The following is a 25,633-nucleotide window of genomic DNA, read 5'->3' on the forward strand; positions in this document are numbered from 1 at the left end:
CACATGACCCTCTTCCCATTGAAAAAACAAAAGTTGGATCCAAAATGGCTGATATCCACAAACAGGAAGTTAATATCACCAACCATTCCCATTTTATTAAGGTGTATATAAATCAATTGTTAAAAATCTGCTTTCAAATGAAACCCTAAATACCTAATAACACTGAAATGTATTATTCTGTACCTCTCTCTCATGCAACAGGCGACGAAGTGTCCTCTTCCTGTGGATGTGTTTTCGGCGGAAAATAGTGAAGATGCAAAGGAGAACCATCACAATAAATAGCAGCCCACCCACAATGCCTGATGCAACCATGGACATGTGCGAACTAGAGATGATATCAATGATTTGTCAATGACAAAACAAAAAAATTAGTTGTATGGACTACTTATTAAAAATTACCATTTTATAAAGCAGTAAATGTCACTCATCATTACAAACAATGGGCAAGTATGGGTAATTTGAATTTAAATTATTCAAAAACTATACAGTAATATCACTTCATATTTAACTGATACATGGTATGGAAAACACTGAACTGATATCTGTTGGTTGTATGGAGTACTTATTAGAAATTACCATTTTATAATTTGTATAATGTGGTTACTTTTCCGTTAAAATGAAAGGCATGCGCATTGAGTATTACCACTCAGCAGCTAGTAACTGCGTGCTAAAATCTGACGTGCGTTTAAGAGTGTTTCGCAAAATGCGGCTGGTTTAAATGTGAATGGGTACTAGACTGCAGTAAAGTTAGTTTCATATTCTACATTCAGAATTCTGCTTTTTTCAGCAGTTACCAAAACGTATATTCACCAGTATAGTCACAGATTTGTGGTGTAATGAAAAAAGCCAACAAATTACACCCACATCCTTTATTTATTAAACTGTACATGCTGAGATTAAGCCAGAAACGCAGCCGATTGTCACTGTTTTTCCTCCCTTGACCCAGCTCCAGCATTAGGGACCATCGCACATTTACCAGAAGAAACATATAGCTTTTAATGTTAATATCCAAATGTATTCGTCTCTTTCCTTATAGGACCTAATGATGTCAAACCAACTTACGTAAGTACATATATTTATTTTTTACCCATTACAAGGCTTACTTTGTTTTTTTAAGTCAATTTTTTAAATGATTAAAATAACCAAATAAATCTGTTAAACTCTCATGTTATTTTTTATGAAACATTTAAGTAATTTATTTCATAATGTTTTAAATGACCATATAAATGTATTAAACTCTCACGTTATTGGACCTAATGATGTCAAACCACCACAGAACAATACAGATCTTTACTCTTTACACATTATAAGGCTTATTTTGGTGAAAAATTAAGGCATTTATTTTATAATAATTAAAATAACTAAATAAATCTATTAATCTATAAGGTTATTGGACCTAATGATGTCAAACCAACTTACAAAAGTACAGATATGTATTCTTTACATACTACAAGGCTTATAATGGTGAATAGTTAAGTTTTCATTTATAATATTGTTAATATCTAAATAAATGTATTAATCTCTAAGTTATTAGACCTAATGATGTCAAACTCACTTAGAAATGTACAGATATTCATTAATTTCATACCACAAGAGTTATTTTGGTGAAATGTGGAGTAATTTATTTTATAATTATATTAATATTTAAATAAATTTGTTAAACTCTCTTGTTAATGGACCTAATGATGTCAAACAAAGTAAGAAATATACAGATATTTTTATACGTATACACTACAAAACGTAGTTTGGTGAATAATGAAGGTTTTTATTTTATAATGATTTTAATAGACAAATAAATCTGTTAAACTCTGAAGTTATTGGACCTGATGATGTCACACCAGCATAGAAATTTGCAGATATTTATTCTTTACATAACACAAGACTTATTTAATTTATAGAGTATTTGATTTATAATAATGTTAATAGACAAATAAATCTACAAATCCAAATAAGTTGAGACATTGTGCATAATGAAGGTAAAAACAAAATGCAATGATATGCAAGACAACATTTTAAATGTTGAAACTGAGAAAGTTTGTGTTTTTATTTATTTTTTTAAATATTTGCCCATTTTGAATTTGATGCTAGTGACATGTTCCAAAAAGGTTGGGACGGGAATGTTTACCACTGTGTTACATCACACTCTGCAAGCATTTGAGAACTGAGGAGACCAGTTGCTGTAGTTTTGAATGTGAACTATTTCTGGTTCTTGGTTGTTATTGGTTGCCAGTCCTTGGTTGGTTGTCAGTCCTCAAATGCTTACAGAGTGTGATGTAACACAGTGGCAAACATGCCCCTGTCCCAATCGTTTTGTAATGTGTTGCTGGCATCAAATTCAAAATGGGCAAATATTTTTCAAAAAAACATGAATTTTCTCAGTTTCAACATTTAAAATATTGACTTGCACATAATTGCACTTTGAGAGCGGCACGGTGGCGCAGCAGGTAGTGTCGCAGTCACACAGCTCCAGGGGCCTGGAGGTTGTGGGTTCGATTCCTGCTCCAGATGACTGTCTGTGAGGAGTTGGTGTGTTCTCCCTGTGTCCGCGTGGGTTTCCTCCGGGTGCTCCGGTTTCCTCCCACGGTCCAAAAAAAAACCACACGTTGGCAGGTGGATTGGTCACTCAAAAGTGTCCATAGGTGTGAGTGAATGTGTGTGTGTGTCTGTGTTGCCCTGTGAAGGACTGGCGCCCCCTCCAGGGTGTATTCCTGCCTTGCGCCCAATGATTCCAGGTAGGCTCTGGACCCGCCGCGACCCTGAACTGGACAAGCGGTTACAGATAATGAATGAATAATTGCATTTTGTTTCAATTTACATTTTTCACAATGTCTCAACTTTTTGGATTTGTAGATTTGTCTATTAACAATAATTATAAATTAAATAAGATGATAATAAAATAAATTACTTAACTATTTACCAAATCAAGCCTTTGAGAAATAAATATCTGTATTTTTCTATGTTGGTTTGACATCATTAGAGAGATTAATAGATTTATTTGGTTATTTTAATCATTATAAAATTAATGACTTAATTTTTCACCAAAATAAGCCTTGTAATGTGTGAAGAATAAATATCTGTACATTTGTAAGTTGGTTTGACATAATTAGGTCCAATAACCTGAGAGATTATTAGATTTATATGGATATTTTAATCATTATAAAATTAATGACTTACTTTTTAATAAAAATAAGCCTTGTAAAGTGTAAAGTATAAATATCTGTATTGTTCTGTGGTGATTTGGCATTATTAAGTCAAATGATGTGAGAAATTAATATATTTATATTGTCATTTCAATCATTATAAAATAAATGACTTAATTTTTCACCAAAATAAACCTTGTAATGTGTAAAGAAATAAATATATGTGCTTTTGTAAGTTGGTTTGACATTATTAGGTCCAATAACATGAGAGATTAACAGATTTATATGGATATTTTAATAATTATAAAATGAGTGACTTAATTTTTCATCAAAATAAAACATTGTAATGTGTAAAGAATAAATATCTGTATTGTTCTGTGGTGGTTTCACATCATTAGATCCAATGACATGAGAGTTTAATAGATTTATATGGTTATTTTAATCATTGTAAAACAAATTACTTCATTTTTCACCAAAATAAACCCTGTAAAAAATAAATATATGTATTTTTGTAAGTTGGTTTGACATCATTAGGTCCAATAACCTGGGAGATTAATATATTTAGATGATTATTAACATGATTATAAATGAAAAAACTTCACTATTCCCCAAAATATGCTTTGTAGTATATAAAGAGCACATATTTATACGTTTCTAAGTTGTTTTGACATAAATACGTCCAATAATATGAGAGTTTAACAGATTGATTTGGTTGTTTTAATAATAAAAAAACTGACTTAATTTTTCACCTAAATAAGGCTTGTAATGTGTAAAGAATAAATATCTGTACTTACATAAGTTGGTTTGACATCAAGTCCTATAAGGAAAGAGATAAATACATTTGGATATTAACATTAAACGTTATACATTTCTTCTGGTAATTGTGCCATGGTCCTTAACACTGGAGCTGGGTGCAGGGGCAGAAACAGTGAGAAGGGTAATGCTGCAGGCCTGCACGCCAGTGGGCGTGAGTAAAGGACAGAGCATATGTCAAACATTTTCTACTGCAGTCAAATACACAAGCGAGTCTTGATGTCAGTCACTTTTTATTAAGCCAATCACCAGCCAGAGTTAGCTGTTCATCACTTTTTAATGCAGCCAATTGCATTCATGTCCTCTCCTACAGGGGTTTGTTTTCCAGTGGCGAAAGTATGAAGCACTAAGTTGAAGCGCAGGGGAACTTACAGCTTTGTTTTAGGTATAACTCAAACCAGATTCAACAGACTGTTAAAAAGACAGATATTCTGCTAGAACAGTAGCTTATATTTATCAAGTGTTGAGTCAGTACCGCTATAACTAGGAAGCGAGCTTTGCTTAGTTAGTGTAAGTTAGTGCTCACCATTTATTAAAAATTAGCTAACATTTATGTTTCACATGATATGTATCTTAATTTTGTATGATAGGCCATTACTCTTGGTTAATCAGAGGTAGAGAAAATTTCGTCAGAGGAGGCAGAAAAAATGTCATCGGTAGACCAGCGTACACTCTAGGTATGGTAAACAAATGTAGTCTTTCCTGGTTTATGCTGTAAACAGTGGCTGATTTCTATGGAGCTATATAGGGTCAAAAATTTTGTTCCTTTGAAAAAAAAATCTGAAACTGAAAGTTCACAAATCTTGAGATTGAACTTTACAAAATACAACAATGTATGATGATTCAATTATTATATATATTTTTTAAGATAAATAATTTATTTTCAATTTTCACTTTCCTATATATTTTGATATTTGAAGTCTTTTAAATCTTAATTTTTCTTTTAGTTCTTTTATCTTTTTTTTTTTTTTTTTTTTTTAAAGCACGATTTAATGTGGAACAGAACATCAGACTAAGAACCTGGGGAATAAGGACCTTATTAGGATTTGTTACCAGCTCACTGCAGCTTTGTCCTGATGTAGTGGACACCATCGTCAGCAAAGTGCTGGGAAACTAAAGTGTGGCTGTGGAATGCACTCTGACAGAGTTTATAGCTCTTTTACTGTGACAGGTACCAAATGTTGTCTAAAAGAGCTCACAATAAAAGACTTACTACAGTTCACTAAGGTCAATGTTTTACACTGAATATTGCGTATAACTTGAGTGTTCAGTGATAGTTCTCTTTGTCAACACTGAGGAAGCTCCTCCACCTTCAATGCTATGCTGTCAGCCATGCCCCTCTATGCTGATGTCCTGCCTCCCATGGATCTGAAACTGAAAAAAAGGATCTGAAAGTGAAAATAATATCTGTGACTGAAAAATGATATGAAACTAAAAAAAAATTGAGAAAATGTATTTTGAAAATGTATTCAAAAAAATAAAATAATTTAATCAAAATTCTATTTTAACTGAAAAAAAATTATCCTACACTTATTTAAATTTTATTTATTTTTCAAAGTTCAATCTCAAGATTTGAACTTTCAACTTCTGATTTTGTTTCAAATAAACAAAACGTTTGACCCTAATATAGCTCAGTAGATTTCAAAGTAGTTAATTTTTTTTGTTACCACTTACAGGAAACACCTGTCATTTTAGTGGGAGGTTTCATGGCTAAATTGGACCAGCCTGGTGGCCAATCTTCATTAATTGCACCTTGCACCAGTAAGAGCAGAGTGTGAAGGTTCAATTAAGAGCACAGTTTTGCTCAAAATATTGCAATGCACACAACATTATGGGTGACATACCAGAGTTCAAAAGAGAACAAATTTTTGGTGCACGTCTTGCTGGCGCATCTGTGACCAAGACAGCAAGTCTTTGTGATGTACCAAGAGCCACGGTATCCAGGGTAATGTCAGCATACCACCAAGAAGGACGAAGCACATCCAACAGGATTAATTGTGGACGCAAGAGGAAGCTGTCTGAAAGGGATGTTCAGGTGCTAACCCGGATTGTATCCAAAAAACATAAAACCACGCCTGGCCAATCACGGCAGAATTAAATGTGTGCCTCAACTCTCCTGTTTCCACCAGAACTGTCCGTCGGGAGCTCCACAGGGTTCTGGGCTGCTATAGCCAAACCTCAAACCTTTGGTCACTCATGCCAATGCCAAACGTCGGTTTCAATGGTGCAAGGAACGCAAATCTTGGGCTATGGACAATGTGAAACATGTATTGTTCTCTGATGAGTCCACCTTTACTGATTTCCCCACATCCGGGAGAGTTACGGTGTGGAGAAGCGTACCCCAAAGAAGCGTACCACCCAGATTGTTGCATGCCCAGAGTGAAGCATGGAGGTGGATCAGTGATAGTTTGGGCTACCATATGATGGCATTCCCTTGGCCCAATACTTGTGCTAGATGGGCACGTCACTGCCAAGGACTACGGAACCATTCTGGAGGACAATGTGCATCCAATGGTTCAAACATTGTATCCTGAAGGCGGTGACGTGTATCAGGATGACAATGCACCAATATAAACAGCAAGACTGGTGAAAGATTGGTTTGATGAACATGAAAGTGAAGTCACCAGATCTAAATATTATTGAGCCACTTTGGGGTGTTTTGGAGGAGCGAGTCAGGAAACATTTTCCTCCACCAGCATCACGTAGTGACCTGGCCACTATCCTGCAAAGAAAATGGCTTAAAATCCCTCTGACCACTGTGCAGGACTTGTATATGTCATTCCCATGACGAATTGACGCTGTATTGGCCGCAAAAGGAGGCCCTACACCACACTAACAAATTATTGTGGTCTAAAACCAGGTGTTTCAGTTTCATTGTCCAACCCCTATATTATTTCTTTGAACGGACTGAACTATTTTACAATGTACTAAAATTGTTATTACATAAGTTAATAGTTTACATTGAAAAACAAATGCACAGTTATGTGGTTCTGCTTCAAGAGTAAGAGTTTGAAAGTAATTCTGAAATTTTTTCAAATATCACTAAATATGGAGTCTGCATTACAGATTTTTTTTACAAAAAAATGTCTTACTCTAACACACTTTTCTGTGTATGTCTCTTTAAATAGTGAGAGATCATCATGAAGCACCAGAATAATAACCAAACATCCCCACTGACTTCAGCAAAGGGTATTCAAAATAGGGTATTGCCACTAAATCCCCCCACCCCCACACACATACCCCGTAGAAGTGCTGAGAATATGTCTGAGGAAGACATACTACAAACTCCTTCCAGGACATTTACCAGTCATGACACATGATAAGGATTCAAACTCACAGCAGACTGCAATCACTGAGCACACAACCTGTTTACTAGGCTACCATCTGGACTACTACTGAATAAGTTGAAATGAAATTACTTAAAGTGTGTCTTCATATGCTTACATATATTGATGTTAACGCTGCTAATCTGTTTCATTTGTCATGTATGATCACTGCATCTGTGCACAGGCATATTTATTTATTCATATGTAAAGCTATGACACTGCAGTTTGGTTGTCTTTGCACTATAGTTAGCTATAATTATATCTTGCACACATACTTATTAAAATTCCATAAAATTACTTATGGAGCTGCACATTATTATATGCTTAGTACATTTCTGCATGTACAGTATAGGTTATAGTCGTCTTTTCTCTTGTATACACTGCGTTGTACAGCGTTTGGATGTCCTTAGCATGGTGAATATGCCGAGGAGGAATGTGTATGTGTGTGTAATTCAAATAAATCTTTGTGGGAAAAAGTGAGAAGTGAGTAATTTTTAAGTAATTAGAAATGTATATGTAGTGGATATGATGAATGTGTATTAATTTCTAATAAGAAATTTTGACTTTCTGAAGATGTGATTTTAAATACCCAAGCTTTTGCTAGTTTTCAGAGACATCTCTAACCAAGATCGTAAGGTGAGATAAACCTCCAGAGCAGGCCCGTAAAACCCCCTCCAAAGACCCTTTTTTATGACTCAAGGACCCCCAGGGTCAAGAAAAGAATGCAGAGAGACACAGAGACTCAATCTTGATTGAAACCCACAATGCCCTCTTTAAAGAACACCTTTTTAAAGACTGTTAACTCTAAAAGACTCAAACATCCCAAAGTTCTTACATGGAAAACAAGTTGTATATGGGCACAACTGTTTGAAATTAATCCCGTTTTGACAATCAAAATAGGTGGAATTAATTTACATGTGTTTAAAGTCATTTTTGTTTATATGAATTTATGTAGAACCAAGGTAGTCACATACTATGTGTTTAGTTGGTTAATAATTATATAGAACATGGTTATCTTTTTCTTAATTATATTACTTTGTGTTAACATATAATCTTTTATATTGCAAAGTATTCACTCAGGGATGGTGAATGCCACTCCTGAGGTACAGGAAACAGCCAATCAGGAGAAAAGCTCCAATTCTCCCTCATTGAGGACGAATCAGGTATTCGGGCGGGTTTTCTAAACTCTAGTTAAAAACCTGTGGCGCCAAATGACACAAGCTTTGTAAGGTCTATCGAGCTTTTTGGGCTTCTGCCCCTTTTTCTCTGATGTTCGACTCTTCACTTGAAGGCTCCAGACACTTGGGGCGTTGTCTCTTTTAGCTTTTTCAAGGCTAAAAGAGTAAAATGACCTGAGTTTTGGAAATGACTCTGCAGGCGTCAGACTCATGGCTTTCTTAAACAGTCTTGGGCCTTTAAAGCGTGGTCCAGATAGAAACTACAGATTAAGAAGAGCTATAGTTTAACCCTAGCAAAGTTTCAGTGCCACACCCAGATCATGAAGGAAACCTTAGACCTCTGACCCTCCAAACCACGACAACGCCACGAAGAGGACTGCTGCCCGCACCCTCAGAATGATCTTCTGAGATGCGGAAACATGCCCAGGAGAGACCTGCATGGACATGTCTCTCTCTCACAAGGCAGCAGATCAGCGACGACGAAGAATCCCCACAGAGACCTTCAGAACACCACCAGCTCCGACGGCTGCGTCTGAAAGCCTCGGGAGAAAATGAACGCCCGCGTTTGCAACCTACAAGGCCCGCGTCTGCAATTCTCCAGGAAGTCGTGCCGGAAGGCACCATCAGCGGCATGCTCCCTGTCGATCTCCGGATACGTAAGGTCACATGGTCTCATGTCTCTCATGGCTCATGGGTTGGTACTGAGAGTTTGCTGGGATAAACAATAACCTTTCTTAGAACTTAGGACAATAATTGTCATAGAGAAATTCCCTCATATATTAATCTTCCTGTTCCCTCATATATCGCTGTTATCTGTTTTATTATATGAATGTCTAATCAATATTCATTATTTGATATTACAGTTAATAAACCAGTTGTGTGAGAAAAACCAATCCTTGGTTATTTGTTTGTGTGTGCACCTTTCTTGTATGGAATTATAACTTCTAGTTCAGAATCCATTTCAGAGTTAAGAACCCACGGCGGGTCAATGAGCATAATTCATTAATAATAGTTAATTCTAGCTAATTCTGCTGTATAATATATGAAGATGACCTACTTGTCTAAGATAAAATTAAGACAGGTAAGGACACTACATATTAGTTAATGGCTCCCAAACATGGAGCTTAGCAAAATGAATTAAATAATTAATTATTTATAAAATAATAATTAATTATCATTTACTCCGCTATGTAGTGCAAATGCCACCGTGCATACTACTTCCACTACATATAATTACATTAGACAATTTCATATAACACTGATACAAAGTATTCTAAGAGTGCAAGACAAATGTGAGAGTCTTAAACAAGCAGATTGTTCTGTATACAACACATAGCCTAACAGTAAAACAAAAGTAGCAAATGTGTATGAATATTGATAGTAATATTAGAGTTAATTATTTTATGTTAAATTTCATGCAAAAGAGATAAAGAAACATGATACAAGAAGACAGTGGTAAGTATAAAAATGTTGGCAGTGGTTATAAATGTCCCATTGGAATCAGGAACCAAAAGTAGCTTCCTCATTATTTGAAAACTGAAAAGTGTGAATGGGCTGTATACTTTCATTATATTTGGCTACCACAATAATCTGGAAATCAGTGTAAGCTACAATGAAACAACGTCAGATTTGTTCATTTACTTACTGTTATGTAATGACATTTACAGCTTTAGTTTTAGGCTGATAAGATTATAGACAAGTTGGCTAATTAATAAACAACCTAAAGGCAAAACACGCAAGTTTATTTATAGAGCACCTGTCATACACAAGGGCAATTCAAAGTGCCTTATAGATCGAAAAGAAACGGTTAATATTCAATTAAGTTCAATTAAGTTCAATTAAGAGCAAGAATTTAAAAAAAAAACATAAAAGGCATTTAACACTATTAAAATAGTGCAATAAAAGAAAAAACATAATTAAAATTATTCAAACAATTAAAATGATACAATAAAGGAAAAAACACTAAAATACCTTACAGAATTAAAAGTGAAGAGTATTTTAAACTGAACTGTAGCTGCTCACACAAAAAAGTTTCCAGTCTTGATTTAAAAATTCGGGGCTCTTCTAATTAGTGTCGCGCGTCCTGGTTTTTCTGGGATTGTTCTTTTTTTTCCTGTCTGTCCCCGAAAAAACAATCAGTCATCCTTCTCGGGACGCCCATTGTCCCGGTATTCCTTGAAAACGCACTTCGATTCACACATTTTAATAAACATATATTCTGTTGTTGCATCAGTGTTCTCTTCCCTGCACGTGGCGTGCTGATCTCTGTGTTGCTGTAGCGGACGGATGCTTTTATTTGATTGGTTGTTATGTAGGCTGTGTTCGAAAACATAGCGAAAACTCAGTCCGTAGACAGCTAGAGTTAGTCTCCAACCTCTACCCAGTCACCTCTAAACCCTCAAGTTTGATTAACTGTTAATATAGTATTTTGTACAGAACAGAGCCTACTCACCTTTGTAATGCAGTTTCAATCGCGCAGGTTTTTAACCAATAGCATCGCAGTTTCTGCCTTCTTTAACAGAGCAACCTGGGTTCTCATATAACACCTGAGCAGTGTCACAGACTTATCAACTCCATGCCACGCCACATTGCTGCAGTAATTCAGGCAAAAGGAGCCACAACTAAGTATTGAGTGCTGAACATGCTCAAACTTTTCATGTTCATACATCATTTGGCCAGCATTTCTAAAATTCATTTTTTTAGTATTGGTCTTAAGTAATATTCAAATTTTCTGAGATACTGAATTTGGGGTTTTCAGTAGTTGTCAGTTATAATCATCAAATTAAAAGAAATAAACACTATATCAGTCTGTGTGTAATGAATGAGTATAATATACACGTTTCACTTTTTGAATTGAAAACAGTGTCTGTAAGTTGGACATGCTGTGTTTTAACTTTAATTAAGACGACAATGAACAAAAAGTGGTCAAATGTAAACACAGAGAATAAAGCGACCAAAGCACAATCACACACCAAATATAAACAGTTCTCAAAAATCGAGAGGAACAAGCTCTCAGCAACATTAGAAAAATATTCCATATTTAATACTGGAGCAGTATTAAAGCTTTTTCACTAAAATACAAAACCAAAATATAATAATTCAAAAATTCAAAAATACAAAAACAAAATATAATAAGTTCAGGCTCAGGAATTTTTCATTTCAAATTATTCATTTGGAAATTGTCGTAAGAATATAATAAGATTCAACTCATTTCTACCTTACTTTTACCTTTTTTAAGTCATTTTGTCTACAGAAAGTCTTATTCGATTAGCAGATATTTTTTTCTTAATTCAAGAAATAACATAAAATGATGCTTAAAAGAAGCAAAAATGATGAAAAAAATTAAATAAAATTTAAAAAAAAACAAAAACAAATGCCTATAAAACAGAATCATTTTTTATCAGGTTGCTCTGATAAAGATCTGTTAAGACGAGTGGCTGCAGTGGAAAATGATTGACAAGTAACTCATGTTGTCGATTGGCTTAATAAAATGTAATTGACAACGGAAAGCTAGCAGCTGATTGGTTGACTGTGGGGTCTGCTTCACCCAACGAGCAAACTCTAGTTCTCTTTGTCCCTATTATCTGAGAGAATAACGAAGAGCGCTCATTGCAAGAGAGAGTGCAGAGAATTGCACTAGCAACACTGCGAAACACTTCACGTGGCTCGCAGACTATGGAGAGAGATTAGTCTCAAAATACTTTACAAACGCGTACATGTTAATCCACAAATTAAACACAAGTCACAAACATGTTTCACTATTCACAAATGAACACAATTACAATCTGTGTCTCACGGTCTGCAATTTGTACAAATACAGTTACATTAATAAATACATGTTTTTGGTTTTCATAGATATATTATAATTGTATGCGAAAATAAATATATTTGTATAAATTTACATTGAATATATTTGTAAAGTCGAAGTCTCGAATTTAAAATTTATTTGTAAAATGTAGAATCTGCGTTTGTAAAATGTAAAATCTCGCATTTCACCCGATCCAAATACAAATGCAGCCTGATCCACAAATGTTCAGCCTGAAAATGAAAAGCGGAAAATGAAAAAGCAAAGAGAAAAATGAAAAATAAATCGGCAGTAGGTGGCGCTTTTCGTTTTCATTTTCTTTTAGTCAGTGAAAACGCCTACAGAGATTTAACCTGTCACTTTTGTTTATTTTGACTCTTTTTATCCAGTTCATGAAGAAATCAAAGTCAAAATGTTGTATGAATTATCTTTTTCTCATTTACTTTTTCATTTTAAAGTGAAATTGAAATTCCAGCATAATTTTAAAAATGAAATGACAAAAAGCTTTTTTAATTTTAATTTTGTCAATACTGACACATGCTTGAGTGAAAAATGAAATTGCAAATTAAGTTATTTCATTTCATTTTTAATTTTGTAATGATATTTCCACACACATTTGGAAAAATGAATGACAAAATGTTATTTGCATTTTCATTTTCTTGTTTTCATTTCAATTTAATTTGTTCAGGATTTTGACCTCCTATACATCCAGACCGGCCCGGTAAAAAGGAGGCGAAAAATAATACTGTTTTATAGGCATTTGTTTTTGTTTTTTTTTAATTTTATTTAATTTTTTTCATCATTTTTGCTTCTTTTAAGCATCATTTTATGTTATTTCTTGAATTAAGAAAAAAATATCTGCTAATCGAATAAGACTTTCTGTAGACAAAATGACTTAAAAAAGGTAAAAGTAAGGTAGAAATGAGTTGAATCTTATTATATTCTTACGACAATTTCCAAATGAATAATTTGAAATGAAAAATTCCTGAGCCTGAACTTATTATATTTTGTTTTTGTATTTTTGAATTTTTGAATTATTATATTTTGGTTTTGTATTTTAGTGAAAAAGCTTTAATACTGCTCCAGTATTAAATATGGAATATTTTTCTAATGTTGCTGAGAGCTTGTTCCTCTCGATTTTTGAGAACTGTTTATATTTGGTGTGTGATTGTGCTTTGGTCGCTTTATTCTCTGTGTTTACATTTGACCACTTTTTGTTCATTGTCGTCTTAATTAAAGTTAAAACACAGCATGTCCAACTTACAGACACTGTTTTCAATTCAAAAAGTGAAACGTGTATATTATACTCATTCATTACACACAGACTGATATAGTGTTTATTTCTTTTAATTTGATGATTATAACTGACAACTACTGAAAACCCCAAATTCAGTATCTCAGAAAATTTGAATATTACTTAAGACCAATACTAAAAAAATGAATTTTAGAAATGCTGGCCAAATGATGTATGAACATGAAAAGTTTGAGCATGTTCAGCACTCAATACTTAGTTGTGGCTCCTTTTGCCTGAATTACTGCAGCAATGTGGCGTGGCATGGAGTTGATAAGTCTGTGACACTGCTCAGGTGTTATATGAGAACCCAGGTTGCTCTGATAATGGCCTTCAGCTCTTTTGCATTGTTGGGTCTAGCGTATTGCATCTTCCTCTTCACAATACCCCATTTTCTATGGGGTTAAGGTGATTTTCTATGGGGTTAAGGTGAAGCGATTTTGCTGGCCAATTAAGAACAGGGAGACCATGGTCCTTAAACCAGGTACTGGTAGCTTGGGCACTATGTGCAGGTGCCAAGTCCTGTTGGAAAATGAAATCTGCATTTCCATAAAGTTGTTCAGCAGCAGGAAGCATGAAGTGCTCTAAAACTTCCTGGTAGATGGCAGCGTTGGCCTTGGACATCAGAAAACATAGTGGACCAACACCAGCAGATGACATAGCACCCCAAGCCATCACTGACTGTGGAAACTTTACATTGGACCTCAAGCAACATGGATTCTGGGCCTCTCTTCTCTTCCTCCAGACTCTGGGACCTTGATTTCCAAAGGAAATGGAAAATTTACTTTCATTAAATAACATATCTTTGGACCATTCAGCAGCAGTCCAGTCCTTTGTGGAAGCAAGACACTCTCTTGTTCAAGAGTGGCTTGACACAAGGAATGCAACAGCTGAAACCCATGTCTTGCATAAGTCTATGTGTAGTGGTTCTTGAAGCACTGACTCCAGCTGCAGTCCAGTCTTTGTGAATCTCCCCCACAGTTTTGAATGGGTTTTGTTTCTCAATCCTCTCCAGGGTGCGGTTATCCCTATTGCTTATACACTTTTTTGTACCACATCTTTTCCTTCCTTTTGCCTCTCTGTTATTGTGCTTGGACACAGAACTCTGTGAACAGCCAGCCTCTTTAAAATTACCTTTTGTGTCTTGCCCTGCTTGTGTAAGGTGTCAATGGTCGTCTTTTGGACAACTGTCCAAAACTGCCTGTCGGGGTGGTAATCCCTGCACTCGGTGGTGGACACCCGGGTGAGGGAGGCTGTCAAGCTGAAGAAAGATTCCCCTGGTTGGCTCAGGGGGCTACGGAGGCAGCTGACAGTTACACAAGAGCCAAGCGGCTCGCAGCTTCAGCTGTTGCTGAGGCAAAAACTCGGGTGTGGGAGGAGTTCAGTGAGGACATGGAAAATGACTTTCAGCAACTCAGGAGGGGAAAGCAGTTTTCCACCAACACTGTATATGGTGGGGATGGGGAGTTGTTGACCTCGACTGGGGACGTCATTAGGCGGTGGAAAGAATACTTTGAAGATCTTCTCAATCCCACCAGCACGTCTTCCACAGAGGAAGTAGAGTTTGCGGATCCTGGGGAGGGCTTGTCTATCACTGGGGCTGAGGTGGCCGGGGTGGTAGGAAAACTCCATGGCAGTAGGGCAGTAGAATGAGGTTCTCCCAGGGTTCCTCAAGGCTCTGGATGTTGTGGGGCTGTCCTGGCTGACACGTCTTTGCAACCTCGCCTTGAGGGTGCATGGGTGTTTGCTCGATTTACCGTTCAATCTACGTCCCAACCCTCACCTATGGTCACAAGCTTTGAGTAGTGACCAAAAGAACGAGATTGCGGGTACAAGCGGCCGAAATGAGCTTTCTCCGCCAGTTGAGCCAGTTGAGGTGGTTTGGGCATCTGGTCCGGATGCCTCCTGGACGCCTTCCTGGTGAGGTGTTCCGGGCATGACCAACAGAGAGGAGGCCCCGGGGCAGACCAAGAACACGCTGAAGAGACTACATGTCTCGACTGGCCTGGGAACACTTCAATATGCCCCCAGAGGAGCTTTGAAGCAGTGGCTGGGGAGACGGAGGTCTGGGTTTCTTTACTCGGACTGCTTCCCATGCGACCTGGACTCGGATAAGCGGTAGAAAATGAATGGATGGATGGATGAATGGACAACTGTCAAGTCAGCAGTCTTCCCCATGATTGTGTAGCCTACAGAACTAGACTGAGAGACAATTTAAAGGCCTTTGCAGGTGTTTTGAGTTAATTAGCTGATTGAAGTATGGCACCAGGTGTCTTCAATATTGAACCTTTTCACAATATTCTAATTTTTTGAGATACTGAATTTGGGGTTTTCATTAGATGAAAATTAGAATATCATGAAAAAGTTGATTTATTTCAGTAATTCCATTCAAAAAGTGAAACTTGTAAACATCAAATTAAAAGAAATAAACACGTTGAATATATCAGTCTGTGTAATGAATGAGTATAATATACAAGTTTAACTTTGTGAATGGAATTACTGAAATAAATAAACTTAAGTTATGACTCTGTAGTCTCTCTCATACAACCAGGATTCCTTGGGACAGGATACAATTTGTACTATGACAACTTTCACACAAGTCCCGCTCTGTTCAAGGGTCTATTCAAAATAAAGCATGTGGCACAGTAAGAGAAAACAGGATTGGATTTCCAAAAATGCAGATCAACTGTATGACAAAAAAAAAAAAAAATCACAGCTGGGAATGAGATGGATCAGAGAGTTTGTTCATGAAATGACTGGACACAAAATAGGTCTCTGTTTGCTCCACAATTCACAAGGCTTATTCTGGGAATGTCATAAGGAAGGAGGCAGAAACAAGCCAATGGAACCTGGCAGGTCAGAAACATTCATATACCCGAGGCTGTAAAAGACTTTAATAAGTATATGGGTGGAGCTGATTTGTCAGACCAAAGACTTCAGAATTAAACATGTTGGAGAAAGACATACAGATGCTATAAAACTTTCTTCTTTCATTTTCTTATTATGGCTGTTGTAAATTTATACCTCCTCTACAAAGAGCACTGTGTAGCCCGGTCACAGCAGTCAATGCATTGGAATTTCAGGAGGATACTGTGTACTGAGCTGTGTGGTATTGCTGATCTGGTGAGTTCCCCCAAGTGTGCCAGTGTGTGACCACAAACTAGAACGGATTCCTGGGAATCGCAGAATGTGTAAGCAGTGCAGCAAAAATGGACAGAGGGGAACACATTATGGCAGTGTACGCTCTGTAACGTGCCTCTGTCATTACAAAAGGCTGCTTAAATACATGGCATTCCCAGGTGACATCCCCTAGACATACACACTGTAAAACCTAACACTGTATGCATTTAAAAAATCAAGTCGACATTGCTCATTTTCTTACAATTAGCAGACATCACTTAATCTTGGTAAGTAGTTTGTACTATCTCTTTGAATGACCATGTGTACTTGATGTTTCAAGAAAAAACAACTCAATAACCCAAGTTTTAGCTTTCTTGTCTGTCACGTGAACACACCCAGTCTCATTTGTGTTCTCATTTCAAATGGCGGGCACGGATTCCAGCAGAGCTGTTCATGTTGGCTGATGGAGATGTGAATTTTCCTCACTTCCTTTCTCGTATTTAGTAAGCATTCCCATGTATAGTTGTATGTAAGTTTTTTTCTGAAAACATATTCAAAAACTGCCTGTCAACCAATGTTAACAAACAGTTAAAACAGATAGCTAGCCGGATAAGTTCTATCTGTTGGAGCCTAACCTAGCTAGCGATAACTAAACAAGCGCTAAAGTGCTGCGGTTAAATGGTTAAAAGGGTTTAATTTGACACGTAGCTAGCTAATTAAATCTACACCGCTCATGATTCCTCAAGACATTTGATATGTTTTTCTGAGTCGGTTTTTTCGTGTTCGCCCTTTTGATAGACTGTGCTCTGTTTCGTCTGATTCAACTGATTCATCATACCGCTGCTCATTCCCAATTTTCGGCGGGCTGCGAAGCTGAGGTCTCACGACGCACAAAGTAAGCCAAGCTAACCCTGGACTGCTAGATATTGACCATAGATATGTATTTGTGCCATCGTTTCAAGCCGTTTTAACGACAAACAAGACGTCTCATGCAAAAAACGCAAACTCTTTGACCCGTTCTTTCTTAACTGGAGCTGTAGTTTGCTAGTTACAGTTTGGTGCTCCGTTCCATTTTATTCATGCTTCAATTACATTCGGGTGGCTTTAACCGCTTTTTTCAACCAGACTCGTATAGTCTTTATATTAGTACGGCATTCCCATGTGGCTTTATAGGAAGGCAGACTGAACAGCTTGTTCGCTCATGTTTGTCTATCTTGCAGACTGAGAAAGGATGTTGTGGAAATGTAAATACTGTCAATTCAGCACTGAAAAAAGAGCACAGCTACTAAGGCATTATCGCTTAAAACATGGGGGCTACACAAGAACTGTCCCCTTCCCCTGCCTTCATGATAAATGCATGTGCACATTTAAATCTTTGAATGCCATTTATCTAGAGTCCACTCAAACTCTCGTGATAACCAAACTGAAAGTTCTAAGTTAAGTTTCAGTTGTCAGCTGTGTGAATTTACTGAGCCTTGCACTATGGCAGATTTTTTTTCTCATCTTCGCAGTATTCATCTAAGGGTTAATCAAAGAGTACAGTGTCCTTTTGCAGACTGCAGTTTCCAAACTACTGTGTATTCAACATTCAATGCTCATCAAAGTAAACAACACAGGACACACACTTGGAGAATGTTTAAGTCTGAAATAATTTCAGAAATTTCTCAAGATCATGCATATGATCTTGCACAAGAAGGAATGTCAGATGTAGACACTCTTGAGCTAGAGGACACTGAAGAATCCACAGTTACAGATCTTCGGGATCTAACAAGTCAGTTGGAGCATAATTTAGCATCTCTTTTTTTAAAGATGCAAACCATTCTTCATGTACCAGAGAAATCTGTGCAGGAAATAATTCAACAGCTTAATCAAATACATCAGTTGTCACAGCCCTTACTACATGACTCAATTAAGGGTATTCTCACAAAGTACTATGACACTATAAATGATTCAGTCATTAAAGCTGTAGTAAACACAGTTTCAGAGAGCAATGTCCTTTTGAAATTCTGTGGCACAGATGGTCCTTTATCTACCTCGAAAAGACGAGCATCATATGTTTTGAGAGAGTTTCCGATAGTAATGCCAGTGGAATATGTGGTTGATAAGGGCAGGAAATCTGTTGTGTATGTACCAGTACAGTCAATGCTGCAGAAGCTATTAAACAAGCAAGATGTTCTGGATAGTGTCCTATCAACTCAAATGAATTCCCTGTATGAATACCAGTCTGTCATGGATGGTTCTAGTTTCAGGGAAAATGACTTTTTCAAAACAGAAGAATTCAGAATTGCTCTTGGTCTTTACATTGATGATTTTGAAATTTCAAATCCACTAGGAACTTCAAAGAAAAAGCACAAAATGTGTGCAGTGTACTGGGTGATTGCAAACCTTCCTTCAAAGTACAGGTCCACGCTCCATACAATTCAGCTTGCTCTCTTGTGCAATACAGTTACAGTGAAAGAGCATGGTTATGCCAAAGTTTTGCAGCCACTTATCAAAGACCTGGTTTCATTAGAACAGCATGGTGTATATATTGAGAATTTGGGGAAAAGTGTCAGGGGGACAGTTTTATATGTTTCAGCTGATAACTTAGGAGCTCACTCTCTTGCAGGATTTCAAGAAAGCTTCACAGTACAGCGATTCTGCAGGTTCTGCATGGCAACAAGAAGTGAAGCCCAGAACAGAGAGGTGAGTACCAGAGACTTTGAACCTCGCACTATAGAAAATCACAATAAACATGTGGAAATGGTGAGGCTAGACCCTGCTTTGAGTCAACACTATGGTGTGAAAGGTGGATGCTCACTGACAGATAATTTGGAACATTTTCACTGCATCAATGGCTACCCTCCTGACATATTACATGATCTTTTGGAAGGGATTGTTCCTGTTGAGCTTTGTTTATGCATTTCAGACTTCATTGCCAAGAAGTATTTCACTTTAGATTTCCTTAACCAGGCAATCAAGTTATTTGCATATTCATTCACTGACAAAACTGACCAACCTCAGCAAATTGCTAAGAACTTTTCTAGCAAAGGGACAATTGGTGGAAATGGCCATGAAAATTGGACACTACTTAGGCTGCTACCACTTATCATTGGTCACAGTGTCCCTGAAGGAGACAGTGCCTGGGAAGTTCTAATGCTTCTCAAAGATATTGTGGAACTGTCTGTGGCACCAAGACACACTGAGGATTCTGTTAATTTTTTGGAAAGTAAATTGTCTGAGCACAGAGAGGTGCTGCAAAGTACTTTCCCCAATTTTCACTTGCGACCTAAACACCATTTTGTGGAACATTATCCTGAACTGATTAGAGTGTTTGGTCCTCTTTCAGATGTGTGGACAATGCGTTTTGAGGGCAAGCATAAGGTATTAAAAAAGATAATTCGTGTCTCTCAAAATTACAAAAATGTTGCTCTTACATTGGCCACCAAACACCAAAAAATATTGGCTTTACATTTGGATTCCAGCTCATTTTTCCGACCCTGCATTGAGATGGACAAGGTTAGATCTGCATTGGTCTCATCATATCCTGAGAATATACAGAACTCATTTGATGAAGTAGCTCCACAGACCCCTTCAGTTCTTGTTGCAAATTCTGTCTCTATTGATGGAATTAAATACAGTGCAGATATGATACTCTCTGCTGGTTCGTGTTCAGGGCTCCCTGAATTCAAACAGGTAACACAGATTGTTGCCATCAACACAGAGATCCTTTTTGTATGCAAAGCAATGACGGCATGGTACAGTGAACATTTCCGATCGTATGAAGTGTGCAATGATAGCTTCCCACCTCTGTGTGTTATTCGGAAATCAGAGTTAAATGATGTCTTTCCCCTGTCAGCTTACAGAGTAAAAGGAAAACTGATGGTGACACCAAAGCGATTTATTTTTTGCTGAAAGGGTAATCTTTTTATTTACTATTACTTTTATGTTTTTTTCTACTAGATGGCTACAAATTCAAGACTGCTCATGAGAGTCATTGTCTCAGAAGCTGACATTAGGAAAGTAATTTTGCCTGCAAAACCAGCCTCAGTTGAAGAGTTAATATGCCAACTTCAAGAAACTCTGGTATTTGATTTTAATTTCACACTACAATTTGAGGATCCAGATTTCAATAACTCGTTGTGCAACCTGACCGACATATCAGAGCTTCCTGAAAAACCTACGCTGAAAGTTATCCCTACACTACAGATACTGCCTATAGGTGCACCCATTGAGCAACTGAGTGATTCACTCAGCAATGCTGACACTGAGATGCTTTCTAATTCTTCATCTCTTCAAAGAATAGGTCAATGGCCAGACGAGTTTGATGTCCCACTTTTCAGCGTCGATGTAGAATATAGGCTTCGACAGGGAAACTTGTCTCATCTCAAAGATGGTACTCTTCTGAAAGTCACTAAAGAGCTCAAGCACGAAATCTTGGAGAGAATAGCTGAAAGAATGTACACATTCAAAGCATATCCAGATGATGCAGAATATGATGAGGTTGCTGCTGCACTTGTAAAGAAACACCCATGTCTCACAGAGAGAGGTTCACGCAATGGTTGGAGTGGATGGAAAAACAGCCTCAAATTTAAGATGGGAAACTACAGGACCAAACGGCGGAAATCAGGAAGCCATGATGTTGCAGTCAATGGTGGAAAACGTGGAATGAATTTACCTGATGGAGAACCGTCAAGAAAGAATATAAAAAAGGCAAAAAAATGTGAGATAAATTTCTTGCCAGACTTCCCTGATGGTCGTGATCAAACTAGCCTTGAAGCTGCCCGCATTGTTTTGGTTGAAGAAATGCGGAAAAGAACTCCAAGTGTGATGACTGTAAAACAAAACATGGATCTCTCTTTTGCCCTTCGCCGAAAAGAAGTGGTGGAGAAGAAACCTGCAATTTGCCAACTAGTGGAACGATGGCCTGCTCTTTTCCAAGAAAATCAGGTATGAATTTGTGACCAAATATTATTTTAAAGGGAATGATGTCTTTTGAACACATTTTTGATTTTTTTCCTCTTCTCTCTATAAGGTTTACATGGAATTCACCAGAATTGCTGGGATTGATTTAAAGCAGAACTTTTATGCAGGTCTTGATCAACACAACTGTCGACTCCTTGAGGTTTTCAGGACCAAGAGGGGACTTACTGGACATATTCTGTCAAGGTTTTTACAGCAAGCCAATGTTTATGTATGTATTTTTCTTATTTAAGTAAACTTTTCTATTTTATAGTTTGTTGTATGCTTATTAGCCACTATTAGGAGTCTATAACTTAGTAACTTACTATCTGTGTAAGAGATGCATTTTGTAAGTGCAGATACAGACTAATCATTTGGCTAGCATGCATGTCAAACACTTGTCACTGTTCAATCCCTTATCGTATGATGTGTACTGCTGATGGCCAAAGAAAAACATGCATTTCTAAAATGGAATCTTTAAAGGAGAAGGTAAAGAAGGTCTATAATTTGAATAAAAATGAATATAAAAATTTTTCCAAGTAGTTTGGCAGCATTTCTAGTTGCCCATTTGCCCTAAATTATTTAAACAATGTAAAGAAGATTTCCTTTTTATAATTGTGCAAAAAAAATCTCCTCCATTCAAAAACAGCAAGCCAGTATTGGTCCTGCATTAGGAAACTGAGCATTGATGAAAGGCAAAATGTGTTTCACAACTGATTTAGCAAGTGGGATATATACTGATATCTATTTATTACTGTTTTTATTTTCCCATCAAGATCTCAGAGCCAACAGTCCTGCGAACCCTAGCATTAAGAGGACTCCCTGTCATCCTTGGAGATAATCCAGAAGATTTCTTCAAGACATGCTTTGTAAGTTAAGCTATATACACTATATTGCCAAAAGTATTTGCTCACCCATCTACTCTCTACACTCATTGCCCATTTTCTATGTTCCACTTACCATATAGCTGCACGTTGTAGTTTTACAATTACAGACTGTAGTCCATCTGTTTCTCTACATACTTTGTTAGTCCCATTTACTCTGTTCTCTAATGGTCAGGACCCCCACAGGGCAGGTACTATTAGGGAGGTGGGTCATTCTCAGCACTGCAGTGACACTGACATGGTGGTGTGTTGTACTGGTGTGAGTGGAGTTATTGCTCCACCCTGTAGAAGTAAAGTCAGAGACAGTAGCTCGTCTAATGTTGCACAGTTTGTGTTAGTCATCCTCTAATCCTTCATCAGTGCTCACAGGATGCTGCCTACAGGATGACTGGACATTTTTGGTTGGTGGACTATTTTTACTCCAGCAGTGACACTGAGGTGTTTAAAAACTCCAGCAGCACTGCTGTGTCTGATCCACTCGCACCAGCACAACACACACTAACACACCACTGCAGTGCTAAGAATGACCCACCTCCCTAATAGTACCTGATCTGTGGGGGTCCTGACCATTAGAGAACAGAGTAAAGGGGACTAACAAAGTATGTAGAGAAACAGATGGACTACAGTCTGTAATTGTAAAACTACAACATGCAGCTATATGGTAAGTGGAACTGAGAAAATGGGCAGGGAGTGTAGAATGTAGATGGGTGAGCAAATACTTTTGGCAATATAGTGTATTCTTATTTTGTAGCTGAAAATATAGTGAATGTTTAAGCAATTATATACAAGAGGAAGTGCTAAAAGGAAATTTTTTTGTTTACTAACATTCTGTGATATAAAATATTTTATCAGGCATCCTACTGTTAAACAACACTATTTATATGCTAATAATAATAATCAAGGATCCATTTATAATTTCACAGTTATAAAGTTTATGAGCAACAGGCAATACATTTGGGTATAAGTTATAAATTGCACTGTCAACTTTTTTTGGAATATGCTGCAGGCCTGGATGTCATGAATGGATGTTGGCCGGAGAAAAAAATATCCATTCTGTTTGCAATGACATAGAAGAGTGAATTTTAGAAACCTTTCTTTTTATTTGCATTTTCCATAAAACACCACTTTTTCAGATTTGTTTTTGTAACATAATGCAGTGTGTTTGAATGACTGACGTGTAATGTTTTGACATGTTTTTAAGGATGCTGATGATGAGCAGATGTTCAGCAGTATTGCTACTGGGATCCTCATTGTGGAGCGTGATGAAGGAGGGCATCATCCTCACTCCCTGTGCTTGAATCCATTGTCTGTGGGGATCATCCTTGAGGGTAAAGTTGTGATGGACAATCTTCATGACCTCCCACAAGCTATGTGCCTTTTGTTTGGGCTCACTTACGCATTACACCTTGACTACCCAAAGTGTATGAGCTACACATTTGAATTCATCCAGCGGGTGATATTAGGTTTAGGCCACAATAAACTAAAACCAAAATTGCAGTCTCTGTTAAATCAGCTCCTTCTCTAAAGCAGTTGATTGGTTAGTTTTTGGTCAGCAGATTTTTCATTACTGATAATCCAGCTAGTGAGTTGTCTTTATTTTGGGTATTAAGAAACGGCTAATCTTTGAAAATAGTAAATAGGTTATAATACATCACTGCTGTAACATGGAAAATAAATATTTTTATTTTTGCATAATTTAAACATAGTAGATCACACTGTAAGTAATTGAGGATGAAAGGACAAGTAGAAATGGTCAACAGTTGGAATATAACTTGTTATTCTAATTTCCATTCAAGGTTAACACCTTGGCATTTTGAGATTCAATGTTTTTACTGGGCAGTTACAAAATGAACATTGTCAACTTGGTGGTGTATTTGTTTTTTCTTTCCTCTCTCTTCTTGAATTGTTTGCATTAGTTCATGCACTAAAACAAAAAGCTTTCATTTCTTTATGAGTCAACAAGAAGCTTTATCAGCCATTGTAATTACTTGTTACATTGTTTAACAGTTTAACACAGGGAGTAATTCATGGAAAAATCTTTGTAATTTCTTTGCAAACACTTCCTTAATATTGAAAGTTTTTGTCTGAGAGACTTGGTTTAAAAAAAAAACAAAAAACGTGTGGTTCTGTATCAGCACTGTCTTATTTTAAAGATTTTATGCACAGATGGAATGCCAGTTAAATGGTACAGTGCCTTTAATCTGTACCAAATTATCTTGTGGGTTATGTTTTGTTTGTACCAAAATTCATTTGTTTCAGTGTTCTTCACTGTGAAGTTTTAAATGAAGTGTGCAGTAAAACAAATGTTTCCGAGGTGTACATTCGCACTGCATGGAGCTTTGTGAAGTATTGTCAAAGTTTTGTCACTTTTTTTCAAACTGTTGTGTGAAACTGCCGCTCATTTTAATTAAAGTATAATTTGATACCATTATTGTTTGTAATTATGTTTATTTGGATTTATTCCAGTTGTAATTAGTGAAACCGTAATTTAAAAAATGTTGGGTATAAAATTCATTCAATGTGCTTATCTTGATGAGTGACAATAACTTTTTATAATCATTGCAGTTAACTTAACTGAGCTAATTTAATCAGCTGTGCAGAAGTTATATTAACTTAAAAAGTTAAGTTAAAAGTACACAACATATTGAGTGTCAGGTACTTTGGATTGTCTATTGAACTTGAAGACATGTGTTAGTTGAACTCAATGCACTATTACAACTTACTGAAATAACCAAGTTTCGAAAACTTAATTCATTTGAGGCAACGAATTACCTCAAATTATTTGAGTAAACTTAACTTATTAGGGTTTACAGTGCAGGAAAAGGCAAATCATATCTGAACTTGGTTCTGAAAGTTTGTAGTTTTCATTGTTGTATACATTTTATTAGTAAAGAATATTTTTACATTTTACTATTTTATCATTTTGTATCATTTTTTTGACCAGTATCAAGTTTTACCAGTTATTTATTTAGTTTTCAAGTTTATATTGTCGTAAATAATTTTGCACTGTTATTTATTTAGTTTTCAAGTTTATACTTTTGTACATAGTTTCGCACTGATATTTAGATTTCAAGTTCATAATTTTGTACATAGTTTTGCACTGTTATTTATTTAGTTTTCAAGTTTATACTTTCG

The 25,633-nt window shown here is 36.6% G+C and overlaps 1 protein-coding gene across 4 annotated transcripts in view; it reads right to left on the reverse strand.

Annotated features, from left to right (window-relative positions):
- Nucleotides 1-25,633, reverse strand: part of LOC136709111 (epidermal growth factor receptor-like) — a 159,778-nt gene that overhangs the window by 41,154 nt on the left and 92,991 nt on the right. For 2 of the 4 annotated variants that reach the window (XM_066684141.1, XM_066684143.1), the window contains one exon: nucleotides 184-325. The exons of 1 other annotated variant lie outside the window; for it this stretch is intronic. In XM_066684141.1, the coding sequence (XP_066540238.1) occupies nucleotides 184-325 (142 nt within the window). The remainder of the gene's footprint in view (nucleotides 1-183; nucleotides 326-25,633) is intronic. One more of the 4 variants, XM_066684142.1, reaches the window with a different exon arrangement.

Source organism: Hoplias malabaricus, chromosome 10 (genome assembly GCF_029633855.1).
Source record: "Hoplias malabaricus isolate fHopMal1 chromosome 10, fHopMal1.hap1, whole genome shotgun sequence".
Lineage (NCBI taxonomy): Eukaryota > Metazoa > Chordata > Actinopteri > Characiformes > Erythrinidae > Hoplias > Hoplias malabaricus.